Genomic DNA, 14,635 nt, shown 5'->3' with positions numbered 1-14,635 from the left:
GAGATATTAATAAAAATATTAAAATGATTTTATTTTAATAATATTAAAAATAAACCCTTAAAAATGAAAAAATCCATCTTCAAAGATTATCAGGAATGGTATTTGTGGATAAGCTGTTGATCAGAATGACTTATTCTGAAAACACAATCTCTCTCAAAAAAAACCCCCACATCCAGAATTAACAACTGAGCTAGAATTTGCAAACTGAGTCAGTTGGCTCTACCCAAGAATTAGACTGAGCACAAATGGCCTCATCAATAGAAACCACCTTCAAACATTTGAGCTGGATTCTCAAGGGAATGACACTACAGAATGAAGAGGTGCCTAGTGCATGGCTGCATGCTGTGTACAAAGTCTAAAATCCTACTGTGTGACGCACATTTAATATACAAAGTATTATTCAATTTCCCTCTTTAGCTGACAGAATAACTGAAAGGCAACTTCATTGTCATAAAACTGAAAATCAACACTGAATGTAATTTATTAGAGACGCTCTTTACAACAATTAATTTTACCTCTTTACAGAGACTGGAAAAAGAACAAGAGTGTAAGAGTTGGCCAACAAACCATCAGATTTTACTCTGATACCATTTTAACATTGTCTTCAAAACCAGTCAGCATAGACAGTAACTATAGAAATCCCAGAAAAACAAACTGTTATTAATTATTCTAGAACTGCTTTGTTATACTGCTGTAATTTACTTCATAAACAGAAGATGTGGTTAATAAGCATAAACTGTGTAATTTTAGTGCTTTAAACACTTCAACAGCTCATGCAGCATGACTTGTAGCTCCTCCAGAATGAACCTGCAGCAGTAAAGTTCTTAAATTACTATCTATTAAGAGCAAAGGTTGAAATTTTAATAAAGGTGGGGGGTTGTGGGGGTTTAGGGTTTTTTATTAATTACTCAAAACAACCAGAATGTTTTTAAGAAACCCTGTAAAGCCTCAGACTTAGTGCAAGAGTATATATAATGCAACACTGCCTGCTAACACAAATGGACTTGATAGACCAGGCACAGAGACACTGTCACAAAGACACAGGCAACTACAAGCCAACACATATCTGACTATTTTTAGTCCTCGTGCTCTGGAAAGCAAGAATATTTCAGTGTCATATTTGGGGGTTATCATGGGTTAAGACAACACTGTCAATTATAATCAGTTGCGTCAGATTTATCTGGGAATGTTCTAATAATCTGGCTTAAGAAATAAATGAGACATTTTGGAAGTTGCTTTTCTGTCTGGTCTGAGGACTGGAAAACAGCAACAGTTTATCTAAAGATAATCTGAAGCACATCTTTGCTGTCCTGCAGAACTCAATATATCAGAAAGCCAAAAATTGCTGAAATACTAACACATTAATTATTAATTGTTTCATTGTTATATTGTACTTTCCTTCCCTGCAACTGTTTGATGTATCCATGGAGACTCTTCAGGGCAAGGACACTCTTTTCATTGCAAGGGAACGCACTGCTGAGTGCGACAAGATCATGATTTTATACTGGATACTCTTAGTAATACTGCAAAGCAAGTTTAAAACAAATCTTAAAAAGCCATAATGTTTTTTATTTGGCTACACAAGGGGAGAACAGTTAGACCACTATTTCACTATACAAGAACTGAAGTTGCTATAGCAATAATTTGTTATATTGTTGTGTACTTTCATATTTCCTTTCTATGCATTGCAAATGCCTCCATAATGTTACAAGTTAAGAGTTTTTAAGTGTCCTAAACAAAATCTTTGTATCTTTTTGTTAATTCATACTGATACTGACAAAAGCATCAACATCCGAGGTAGCCATCTGTCCACAGTCAGATAAAAGACTGAAATATGAGGGCAACATTTATAACACATTTATAATGCCTTTTTCAGTGCCATAATTCAGTATGACTGAGATAAAAATAGACTATGGCCAACAGTGCAGGGAAGCGAAAAAACAATGCAATTGTGACAATGTATTGCTGTAACTATGGCTGTGGGTTTGGTATGGAAACAAACATCAAGTTCTGAGATTCTTTCTGGTGACAGAATTTAAAAAATATAGAAGACAGCAATAAAAAATAATTCAGAGTTAGAAATCCTTTTGCAAAGCCATGTCTGTTAGCTTTCATTATTTCATGTCCTGAAGACCAGTCCAAGAGAGTCTGGTGTAAGAGACACCCTGATCTGGAGGACTCATATTACTGAGTTACGAGGGTGTGATTTACAGAAGGGGTGACTAGAATCAATCGGTATCCACACCCAAGGATGACCACAAAAACACAGAGGGTAGCCAGTTCCTGCCTATTGATTTCAGTAGCGCCTGAAATCTGCTGGCCACATGAGTGGGCTCAACATGCAGGCTGGTGACTTTGCAGCAGAAGTCAATCAATCAGGAGTGGTGGAGTCTGTGCAGAATTATCAAGATGTCACAAAATACAGATTCCACCCAATGAGCAAGTGGAAAACAGAATCACAACCAACCCTTGCAACCGAAGAAAAGAGAAAAAAACACTCACAGATGACTGAGAAAAAAACTAGGAGCACTCTTTTTCTTAAGTTAAAATCTGAATAATTTTACTTATTAGTACTTGAGGAAAAGCAAACAAAAAACCGCACAAACCACTCCTTTATCTGACCTCTGGAAGAACCTAACTGCATTCAAGAAGTTATATGACTGGTTTTCACTCCTTCAAAGGTGAATCTTGACAGCCAGGTTAAAGCAATTAGCAATGTTTTTTTACCTACTGCTATACTGTATCAAAGGTTTTTGATTTTCAGTTCTTTTTCCACAGTTTATTTTAAAAATATAATTTTAGCTTTTTTTGTTCCCAAGACAATAAACTAAAATAGAAAGGCTCTGTATCAGAGAGGGACAAAAAACAGTCCCTTTTAGTTATCGTAGTTCTCTGAAAATTTATACTAGAGTAGATGAGCACAGAACTATATTTCTCCTTTGTCTTCTGGCTCTTATTTTGTAACTGGTTTTATCGCTGTTCTTGAAGGGAGTAGAAAACAAGGGCAGCCTTAAGCCTTGTAAGCTAAAGGAGTATCCAGATAACATACACAAAGCTAAATTATCTCCATCTTAAATTCATATCTTTAAGCATCTTATAATACGTTGGTCTGCAGCTGTATTAAAAAAAATAGTCACAACCTTGTCATCACCTTCTCTATAACACTGAGCTCCTTCTGCCTCTTAAGCTATAGCATACAAGAATTCCACAGAAAGCAAAAAACGTTGTAGGCCAACGCTACCCATTTGTTTTTTCTTTTCCCTTCTCTCATTAAGGTGGACTTGTGTGTCATGCTCATGGAATATTCGGAAGTGCATGGATGTGATAGTACCTGAGAGTCCAATTCAGGAGCAGGATTATATTTTCAGATCCTAGTCGAGAAAAATAGAAATCTGTTTTCTGCTTCCTAAATCCTACAATCTAATTTGAGCAAAATAGACATTCTATAAGACATAAATTTATCTAAGCTGTAAAGCAGATGAAGTTACCAAATGTGGGCCCATGCAGTAGAGCTAGAGCTTCCCTTTACCAGCATTTCATAATCCAGTTTTTAAAGCACAGTGTTTTTCAGTTACAGCTTTGGGTACTATTCCCTTTTCTGTCATTAGTTTGATATATGCTGTTAAAAGAACATCTATATTTCAATTTTCTAATCTGTAAAATTGAAATACTTGTTCACAAACACCTATGACAATTCATTAATAATTAAGCAGCAATTTTGAACCCACAAAGTTTCAGCTATTACTGTACAGTATGCCAACAAAATACTTGATATTTTCCTGTAACTTGCTGAAGAATTTCAGAACTGATTATTTTTATAAAGTCAAAAAATCAGATTAAAATAGTTCATAAGAACTGCAATATCAGAAGGGGAGCCCTTTCAGCAACATAAGTTGTATATAAACAAGAAATTCTTCACAGAAAACATCATGCTGTAGCCATATGCTTGTTACGCACTGCATTCTTTCTCTGAATGTTCAAGTGAATATATTTTGACCATACTGCTCGGACTGTATCACCAACTTGCAGTAATGTACACTATTAGAAAAAAGCTGTGACATTATGGGACAGTTTGCCACCTGCTAGTGCTGTTGTAGTGGAATCTACGGAAATCATAAGGCCAGCTAGCATGTTTACAAAGAACACGTTGGCAGTTCTGACAAGGCACAGAATTACTTTTAGGAAGAGAATGAGTGATTTCAGGCTGCAGGAAGAGATGAGTGGACAAGAATAGATTTTTTTTTAATTTAAACACTGTTGTTAAAAAAATGTGTATAGAAACCAAATCAATCTCTCTCAACTAAAGTCTAATAGATTGTTACAGTCAAGATGACTGTCAGTTAACATGTTACAACATGCTATCTGATGAAGACACAAGCTAGAGTTCCTATTTCCTTTGTGATTTTTATTCTTTCCAAGCAGAGGGGGATTACTTATCTTTATGAATTGTGCAGACTTACTTCCAAAAAAAATAAACACTATTGCTCTAAACACAGAATAATATGGTGATCAAAAGAGAAAGCATTTAATCATCTTTTCCAAAAATTGTATCAGGCATAAATCAGACCCAGTAGTTTTATTCAGTGACACTAAAAAGAAAACCATAAGTTATTAAAATGCTGATTTCTGCAAAACATTACACTTACAAATTGGCCTAAGGTCCTTTAAGGACAGAATAAAGTACAGCTTTAGATTCAATCAGGACACTCATTATTTTCTCTTTTATATGTCTAAGAGAGCTACATCAAATAGTTGTCCACATGCATTCCTTATTGTTTTTCCTCAGGACCATTATCAGTTATGGTCAGGCTAGAGTTTTTTTGAATTGATTGAATTCTAGCTGCAGTAGCAATCTATATACCCATTAGTACCAGCTCTTGAAGATCTGTGAGAGAGAACGAAAAACTATACACCTCGTTATTTACATTTTAAGCAAATAAAAATAGAAAATAAACACATATATAATCTCAGTTACATAAAGTTATTTTCAAGAAGTAGTAATTTCTGGAGGACATTATTGAGCCTTTAAAATGTTTTTCTCTAATAAGATGTTAAATCTGCATTTCCTAGTTCTGAGAAAACGGAGAGATGTGTTCCTCATTTCCTGCTATTCACACACATACGTGTCACTGAGTTAAGCATTTTGAAAACACAAAAACACTACCAGAGCCAACGTTAGCTTTCCATTTGTGAAATTTCATGCTAGTGAATAATATTAATCTGAACTCAAACCTTTTCTTGAATCAGCCTCTGTAGATGAATCCCACATGACAACATTGCTGAAAACATGGTGAGCATGTACTGCTGAATTTTGCATATTCCATTGGCCAAGGAATTTAGTACAGCTGTTAATCCCACTTTTTCAATGACACTCTGGAAAGCATTGGGTGAGTAACGAGTAATTCTGCATAAAGCCTAAAAAATAAAACAAAATCTTTGCTATTTAATGGGATCATTATCTCAAGAAAAATAATGGAAGATAAAAACACGTGGTGATTTTTCCAACTGAATAGGAAAATAGAGAATTCATACAGTTTCATTCATACGACAAATATTAGGGGAAAAGGCTACTTATTTTTAGAGATCTGAAATTCTTCTACATGTATTGCTATACACCCCATGCACCTGAAACTAAATCTTTGGTACAACAATATTAACATCAGAGTAACATTACGCTTTCCCTCTAGAAGACAATAATGATGGAGCAGCATAGTCCATGCTTGAGTCTTTTATCAGCACATTATGTAGGTAGCATCAGATAACACTGCACCAGAAAGGAGCACAGGCAGCAGACAATACAGACATGGCACACACCACAGAAATTCTGGTGACCTATAAAGGCGGGCATCTTTCTACTCTCTCTCTACTTATGGACCATAATCTGAAATCTAGTAGTTGGCTATATAAACTCCATGCAAAACCAGGTTGCAGCTTGCCTCAGTTCAACTACTTTAGATCTAGACACATGTTAAGGAACAGTGTTTAGTATAGTAAACATGCAAACTATCTTCCAAATGGTTGATTTGCAAATATCAGTGATTAAAACAATTCTAACTGAAAATGCAGATACTGACTGTACTCTAGTGAAGTGAGCACAAATATGTTCAGTGTATACTAACTTAGCTATTTCATAAGAAACATCACTAAATGAACTCCAGGGTGGATTAATCGCCAAGCCAACACACCTTTTCCTTCTGATACCTCTGAAAATGCAACACGCAAGATACTGTAACTGCCTTTTTCTCTCCAGATAAGAAAATAAGACTCTTTGGACATTTAAAATTTCATTTTCTTTTGCTTGAATGTAGTGTTAAAACAGGAAAACAGATTATGCTAATATTTGGATTCACGTGAAAATCTGAATTGGTTTTAAGGAGAAACTTTGAAGGCAACTTTCTTTGTGAGAAGTAGATTTTATCACTTCTTTATTCTCTTCAGATCAGCTATATTTAGAAATTGCTGGTTACTTTGTGTGCGTTCAATAGCGAGCTCTCATTTAAGAGACCATTTAAGTCCATTACACCCAGAGAAGAATATCATCAGGGAAACGCTTTCCATGTAACAACCTTACAAACTGCTCAGTTCACCAGTGCCCTTAGAAACATCACTCAACACACATGAACCAAAAAAAAAAAAGGCACAAAAGACAATAAACCAAGAACTTTTAATTTTTAAACAGGCATTGTACTGATGCCGTTCATCTACTCAACTCCTGCTCTTCCTTGTCCTTTCTAGTCCAGTAACCATCTCGATAGCAGCCTTTTATTTTTCTCGCTCCCTCCCTCCCTCTCCGCCCTTTTAAAACACAGGCACTCAATCTCAGTTTTTTTGTACAGCGTGCTCTGTTTTCCCCAGGATACAATTCAGCCCTTCACCTCTACTCTAAGTTCTCAAAATGAGTGGGCAGGAGGTATACGCATTCACTAAACATATCCTCTAGGGTCTTATTACCAGTGAACTGTTAGGACCTAGGGACAGACTGTCAGAGCAACATGGAGCTAACTTGGTGTGCTAATGTGGTGTATGCAGACTTGCCAAAGTCTTAGCTCTCTGCTACAGACCTCATCAAACAAGGGTGACCATAGCCACAGGCCATCAGATGACTTCCAGGTAAATCTCATAAGACATGGCTGTCTTCTAGGATCATAGTGCAGTTTTGGAGACAGTGGGAAAGCTCCAGCCGGCCAACAGCCATGGAGAGAAGCTTTAAACTCCCATTAGCTTGTATATCACAGAGCACTGCTGTATGTATGAATGAAACCAACACTTCAGCAGAAAAGCAGAAGATAAGAGTTTAATGGAGGATAGGAGACAAAATATCCTAAATCACTTGAGTAGATCCAGTATCTGGAAAGAACAGATGGAGACAGGTCAAAAGGTGCTAAAGTAGGGATTGGGAACCTATGATGAGAGTAGAGCTCACATCATCATCTCTCAGCAGCAGTCTTGGAACAGGAAATCATGCCAGTGAGAGGAAGGCATTGGTAGAGCCTCTCCTGGAACAGACTGCTCCGCAATGTCCTTGCTCTCTGCACAGCCTTAACCAGCAGCTCTTCTCCTAGCAGTTCCAACCCTAGCATCATGATCCTTACTGGTCCCTTCCAACCTGAGATATTCTATGCCCCATCCATTGCCTTCTGGTCTTACATGTCATATGGTGGCTGGGTAATTCCCTTTCAGGATGTACTCCATGACTCTCTCAACTTGGAGAATGAATGCATTAATCTATCTGCAATACCCAAGACTCTGACAGAAACTATTCAGCACCAATTACTTTAGAAAAAAAAACCCAAACAAAAAACTCAAAGCACCAAAAGACTGTGTTACGCTTTCCCAAAGTAGTTTCCACTTAAGTGGCTTATGTTTTGTTACTCCTCCTCCAACAGAAAAAGCCATCTCTTAGAAATGAAACTAAAACATTATTTAAAAAAAAAACGTTTAAAAACTTTCAGTATACTGGAAAGAAAATATTCTTCCTGCTGCTGAACTTGTCAGAATGTCACTTTGACATCTTAGAGAATTATTTCTTCTCTGAGTCTAGCAAAATGATAAAAAGATACAGCTTTCCTACAGGCAAAATCTGTGATATTTACCTGAGGCATATTGGACTCCAAAGTGAGCAAAAATACTGAGAGACAGTCCCCATTTGCCACCTCTGACAGGCAGGACAAGGTAAAGTGTCATTTCTTGACTCCAGAGACTGAAGACAGAGAATCTTCTTGATACATTTTTATTATTGATTGAAATAATCATAAGTAAAATTCCATAGCGCCTTACTGCTGATACACTTTTCAGACAGCCTGCTCGCTCTAGGTAAAGACATGACACATGTATTTCTTAGCAGAAATGTGGTTTCACATGTGAATATAGATGTCAGTCAAGAATAAATTCTTCAGGATATATCCAAACAATGCAGGAAAGACTGCATAACAAAATATGATAGGACACTGATGATGTCAATTTATGTGGTCATGCAGAATAAAAATGCTTTACTTAAAAAATCAGTATGATACTTAAATCTCTATAAACTTCAGTTAGTAAAAGATCTGCCTGTGCTAGATTTCAATATTGATTAGTTGTTTTTTTCTAAAGTTAAGATTATATACCCAAATATCCCAGCAGTATTAATACATAACCGTGATTTTTATCAGGCATTGAGTTATAAATCGATAAAGAAGTTCACCCTGTTGTTCCTTTAGTGTTTCACTACGAAGCAGCAAAAGGATTAGCATACCACTTTAGTGTATCCTACTTTAGAAGGTTATTTGTCCAATTCACTTCATGTGTGGTATAAAACAATTAAACCTCAGTCTTTTGATAAACAACAAAATCTCCAAAACAGGGGGAAAATCCAGGAGCATGTTCAGACCCACGCACACTCATGTGAAATGATCTGTCTGGAAGAAGGATACGGAATTGGCTACATGAATAGCAATAATTTCCATGAAAACCAGAAAAACAAGAAACACAGCAGTTGGACCAAGGATGTAGAAGAATGAATGTCTCTTACTCCTGCAGTCCCTCTCACTGTTGCTTTTACTCAAAGCTCTCCAATATATTAGTCTGGAGCAAATCCTACCTCCAGCATGATTACAACCTCAGCAACTACTCAAGGGAAAGGTATAAACTGCAGTAAGCGTACTGCCTTCACATGAAAAAAAAAAGTTACTTGGGAACAGTTTTTTATTTTTCTTATATAGTCCATATGTACATTTATACCACATATTTGCACAAGACGATGAAGCAATTTTTGCCTCAGCAGAACTCAGTGTGCACACACAACTTGGTCATCTCTTTAAAATGCTGGCCTGGACACTAAAGCATGGATTGCTAAGGAACGTTCACAGAGAAAAGTTAATAGAATAATAAAAATGCATCATTCTTACTTGAATTAACAACTGCCATTGAAAGGTTGTCCCACAAATCAGGTTAATTTCTCTAGGGAATCCTTGTTAATAGTAGCTATCGTGACTTCCTGAAAAACACTGCTTTGTCCTAACGTATGCCATCTGTAAGAGGGCTTCTAGAGTAGTTCTTGAGGACTGATAAGCTTTGACAACTAAGTTTCTGAATTTGCACTATAAGGTGCAGGGGAAGAAAGTCAGGACATAAGAGCTTGGTAAGAACAATATCATTGCATATCTTACAAGCGCTAACCCAGGAGTGTCAGATGATTCCATTTTGAACTACAGTATAAATACGGTAACTTACCACGCATGCCATTGCATTTAACGTCACTGGTTGAGCAAGAAGCCCATAGAGATCAGGTTGCTGTATCACAGCTGCAGTGACAAGACGTGAAGGAACTGAGCAGTTCAAAATCTATGATACTTTCAACCTCCTCACTTGGAAGAGAACACACAAATGCCAGCACTGTTCTGCTGAACTAGGGCAATTAAAAAAGCCACATTGACTAGGAAGTAGTGGCAGCTGTCAATGGAGACACACAAAAAAAAAAGGGTAGGTAGTAAGCTAGGCTACAATAAACACTTCAGGTTTTAACTTCCTCTTAAACATTTCTCCTACTTTCCAGGTAAGATGCATGAAGATTTTCTTCTCATCAAATGCTATGGAAAAAAGGTGACTCCAGTAGTATTTCAGAGAGGCTAGATACCCACAGCATAAATACTATGACAAAGAAAATATTTCTCAGTGGTTCATCTCTGATGAGGCTGCGCATAGGGAAGGACAAACAACAACCCTCTTTTCTCATAGTCACAAGAAACCTCATCTGGGGGCAAAGTATGCAAACCATATGGCACTGTTGATACTGATCTCTGAGCCCACTGCTACAAAAAGCCATAATGAGTCTGTGCTGGTGACAAGTGTCTTCTTGAGATTGAGAAATATAACTTCTGCATCTTACTGAGCAGAAAAAAGCTCTTGCCTACCTCAAGCATACTATCTTGTCCAAAAAGAAATTGCCTTTTCAAGAGGGGAAACAAAAAAAAAAACACCAAAAAAACCCAAAAAAACCCCCAGCCCACTGACATTTCCTCTGGTGATCTTTCTTAGCTCAGTGTCTGAATGTAGTTCAGAACAGGCATAACTGTCCAACTGGCCCCTACAAGAGGAGCAGCTCTGGAAGTCTGAAATCAAAGGAACAGTAAATGCTGAAGCAAAGTTGTCCAAATGGAGAGCAGAGAGACAGGAGGAAAACTTCAGGACAAGTTGAAAGAGATGAAAAAAAAACAAAAAGCTATGACCTAGTAGCAAACAACTGCCTAGCCTAAAGACTGACAAGAACTGAAAGCACAAGACATCGAACAGACCTTATGGCAAAAGGAGCAGTATGAGAGAGCACTGAGCAGACTTGTTTAAATACTCAATAAGGAAATCATAACTCTAATATCCAGTCTTTTACCATATGTACAGTCATGACGTAAGCATAAAATGCACAGATCAAATGGGTGAAGCCTCAAAAAGAGCCCTTCTGAAAAAGCAACATAACAGCAAGACTCACAAGCAGGTTTAAGCAATAAATGTTCTGTATAAAGGTTACACATACATTTTAACATTTTTAGAAACTGACAAACCTCTACCCATAAAGTCCTAAGACCAAGTTTTTACAAAGAATTTCTGGTGACACAGAACAAAGACTTCTGTAACATGTATTTTACTAAATAAGTTTACTGTTCTAAAAGGTCAACACATTTTCCCAGTATTTGAGCAGTTTACTTCCCAGGCAAGAATCTTCCACAAATACACACTGAGGTAAGTGTTAAATACATACATATATTTGTAAAAATCATAAATGTATTCTACCCTTTACCTCTTCAGACATACTTCAGGTATATTTTTAATTCTCTCTCTTATTACCTCAATGCTAGATGTGTCTAAGTGCATACTGGTGCAGCAGCAGCATTACTATTTTCCATCCAGGAAGCCAACAGAAAACTCATTAGTGAGCCTGAGCTCTACTCAGCAAATCAGCATCCAGTTATCACATTTCATTTAACAAGTCAACTTACACCTCATTTCTAAAATATTATCTGTATTGGTGGGTAAGGCTTTTATTTTGTCAACAAGAAAGATGGTTAAACTCACAGCCCTGCTAAGTATTTTTGACCTCAAATCTTTTTGTTCCAATGTTTTGTTTGCATGTCATAGCTCTGTTTGTCTTACTATCATCCATTATTAACTTAAAAATTCAGGGCAAAGACTAGCCCTGACAATTTTACAGAGAGTAATATCATGATTTCAAGTATGTCTTCTAAGCAGGTCTGTGATAAAAAGAACACTTTTAATGTAAAACATCATACAAAAAAGAAATTTCCATTTTTCAAGAATTCAGTGGATTCCTTGAAGGATTAAGCTTTTCAAATGTGATTCATGATCATCAGTATAAGAAAACACATGGTCAAGAAAATGATGACTCGCAAGGGCTTTTCTTATATTTGTTTTCAACATGGGTCAATATATCAGATTTCAAGTACAAGTTATATCAGTGAAGGTAGAACAACATAAATGAGGGCAGAGAACTCTCCATAAAATACTACCATAAAGAGCAATAAAAATATGATAGCAAAATGCTGCAAGCCAACTAGCATTTACACATCTCCCTGAACTGGCTTTTAGGCATTTTAAGTGGATTATATTGGTCTATTCTTACACTGACTAACAGCAAGGAAAACATATTCAAACAACATAAGCACTGGACTGCAATATGTGCCCTTTTTAATTTTAGAAAAATTGTAAATATATTTTAATGTAATATGAAATATAAGTACACATGCACACAGAAAACATGCTCAAAAAAGTTCCAGTTTCAATACAAAATACTTTTCAAAATAAAACCCAAAACATTTCTGTATCACAAAAGGAAATTTCTTACCGAAACAGCAGTTATCTTCAAAGAATCTACTGTAGAATGTGTGAAAAGGTACCACAAGACAGGTCCGATTTCTCCTGTAATAAATCCTTGTGCATGGCAAGAGAGAGTAGTACAAACATTTTCAATGATCTTTGCTGCCAAATGGTTCACTACCCGGTCTTCCTGTAGGAAGAAGAGGAAAGGAAAATTCATACTCAAATGTTTCCAATGTTTCTGATTTTTTTTTTTACACTATTGCCTATGTCCATGTTTTATTCAATATACATTGTCTTAGTGTGGTTTCTTAATTTTACTTAATAACTGGCAAAGTCATTTCAGAGGAAACCTCAACGTGTAACAAAGTTCTGTTTAAAGATCCTACTTCCTCCCACTTTCTCTTCTACCGCAATTGAATACAAGTATAATTTAATGCAATACAAGCATAATTTAATACAAAATCTTTCAGCTCCAAATAATCACCCCAAATTAAATGTAGTCAGTAAAAAGTGAAGGGTTGTGTTATGTTAGAGGTTTTCCATAATTGGTGCTTTATGAATGCATGCCTGTGTATCAAAATTCACCCTACAACAGGCTCTGAATATCATGATTATGAGATACACAGTTACATTAGGAAAAATAAAATTAATTAAATTAAACCTTCTTTATTCAAAAGAACCAATAACCCCTTGGGATAAAGAAAGAGCCTTCTTGCAAGTCATGTTATTCTATAACTCCCTTCTCTTCCTTTTCTGAAACGGGCAATCCTGACCAACGTCTAAGATAAATCATTGGGTCCCGTTTACTACAGCAATTCCTAAATTTCTGTAAGGGATTCTGAATGCTTTGTGCTATTTTTAATACTTATCAAATAACGTCATCTGCAAAATCATTTGTGAAAAGCCACTGTACATGTAGCTTTAACATATACATAATATTCATACTATAACGTCTCCATGGAATAAAACACATCACATCAGAAAAATGACAAGCCATCAGCACATCACGAACATCACTTGGCAGCAGTTCTTTCTCAAGAAAACTGTTACTGACTCCAATGGAAGCTTAACTTAATACAGATCACTTAAAAGCAGAGTCTCTACTTTCTCTCTCTCTCTTCCCCATCCCTTTACTATCTCCCCCCCCCCCCCCGCCTTCTTTCACTTAAAAGCAGAGTCTTTACCTTAACAGAACAGGAAAATTCATTGCTGGTGGTTTTTTGCTGTGCATTGTCTCACCTCATCTCAATCTTTAACTATGCATAAGTGAAGTCTTTCAACAATGTCTTAAATGGCATTCTTGAGTTCAGCAAGAGTGAATTTTAATGTAAGAAGGACAACCAATTTCATTTGTCAAGTCTACCTCATAGCCTGGCTTCACAAATAATTCATCATAATATCTAACTGATTTCATTCTTAAACAAATCTACACATTATCCTACTAACCTTTGGGTTTCTGACATTTATCTTCATGATCGGAACCACCAACAACTGTGAGCAATGATAATGAAACCTTTCAGAAAGCAGAACAAAAGCCTTCCAGAAAGGGAGAACTTCTACTTCATTAAATTATAGTCAATATCCACTCTTCCTTCTACTGATATATGTATTCTGAAATATAGACACTGATGTAGAAATATGTGGAAACTCTAGTATAATGCCGTTAAAAAATGAAGCTGTATTCATGATTTTAACAGTAATCCTTCCTGTTCTCCCAAAGAACTAAAGCTCTACTCAAAATACTTAAAAGAAATACCAAAGCCAATTCCTACCTAAACCAGTTACACTCTTCTATAAAACTGTACTGATTTCTGTGGTCTTCCTTCTGATTTACAGCCATGAAACCAGAGAGGATTTAGGCTTCTCTGGTTTTACAGTTTTTATTGCTGCAATATATTGTATCATTTTATTAAAGACCTAAACACACAAATACACATTAACCAAAATGAAGTTTGTCGAAGTTTTTTATAAATAATGGGTTTTTTTTAATTCTTTTCTGTGAATTATACTTCTGAATTTCAATTTGGTTTTGTTTCTGTTTTGTACAATTCAGGTAAAAATACATGGATTTATCAAACTAACTAGATGCATTTAAAATCAAATCCATAATTGAAATGTTAATAGTCAAGTTAAACCTCTTTTATATACAAAGTGATTACTAGGCTTGCCAATTGGAGCGCCACTGCTACTTTAAGGAAGTGGCAACACTTAATAAATGGCCTATATATAATCCCAGTCATAAATCATAATCAAAGCATTATACAGCGGATAATAATTCTTACGAATGTCAACAATTTTCCAGATGCAATTATAGCTTTTCTTAGCA

General features: G+C 36.1%; 1 protein-coding gene across 1 annotated transcript in view; it reads right to left on the bottom strand.

Annotated features, from left to right (window-relative positions):
- The window catches only part of LOC104623918 (serine/threonine-protein kinase ULK4-like), a gene marked incomplete at its 3' end in the record, with an annotated part of 45,777 nt that extends 31,995 nt beyond the window's left edge, over positions 1–13,782 (bottom strand). Inside the window, exons 1-3 of the mRNA XM_010291146.1 lie at positions 13,756–13,782; positions 12,335–12,496; positions 5,233–5,415 (exon numbers count right to left, since the gene is read on the bottom strand). Of these exons, the coding sequence (XP_010289448.1) occupies positions 5,233–5,415; positions 12,335–12,496; positions 13,756–13,782 (372 nt within the window). The remainder of the gene's footprint in view (positions 1–5,232; positions 5,416–12,334; positions 12,497–13,755) is intronic.
- Between the last annotated feature and the right edge of the window lie 853 nt (positions 13,783–14,635).

This window comes from Phaethon lepturus, unplaced genomic scaffold (genome assembly GCF_000687285.1).
Source record: "Phaethon lepturus isolate BGI_N335 unplaced genomic scaffold, ASM68728v1 scaffold54057, whole genome shotgun sequence".
NCBI classification, from domain to species: Eukaryota; Metazoa; Chordata; class Aves; order Phaethontiformes; family Phaethontidae; genus Phaethon; species Phaethon lepturus.
This window is presented reverse-complemented; position numbering and strand designations above follow the sequence as displayed.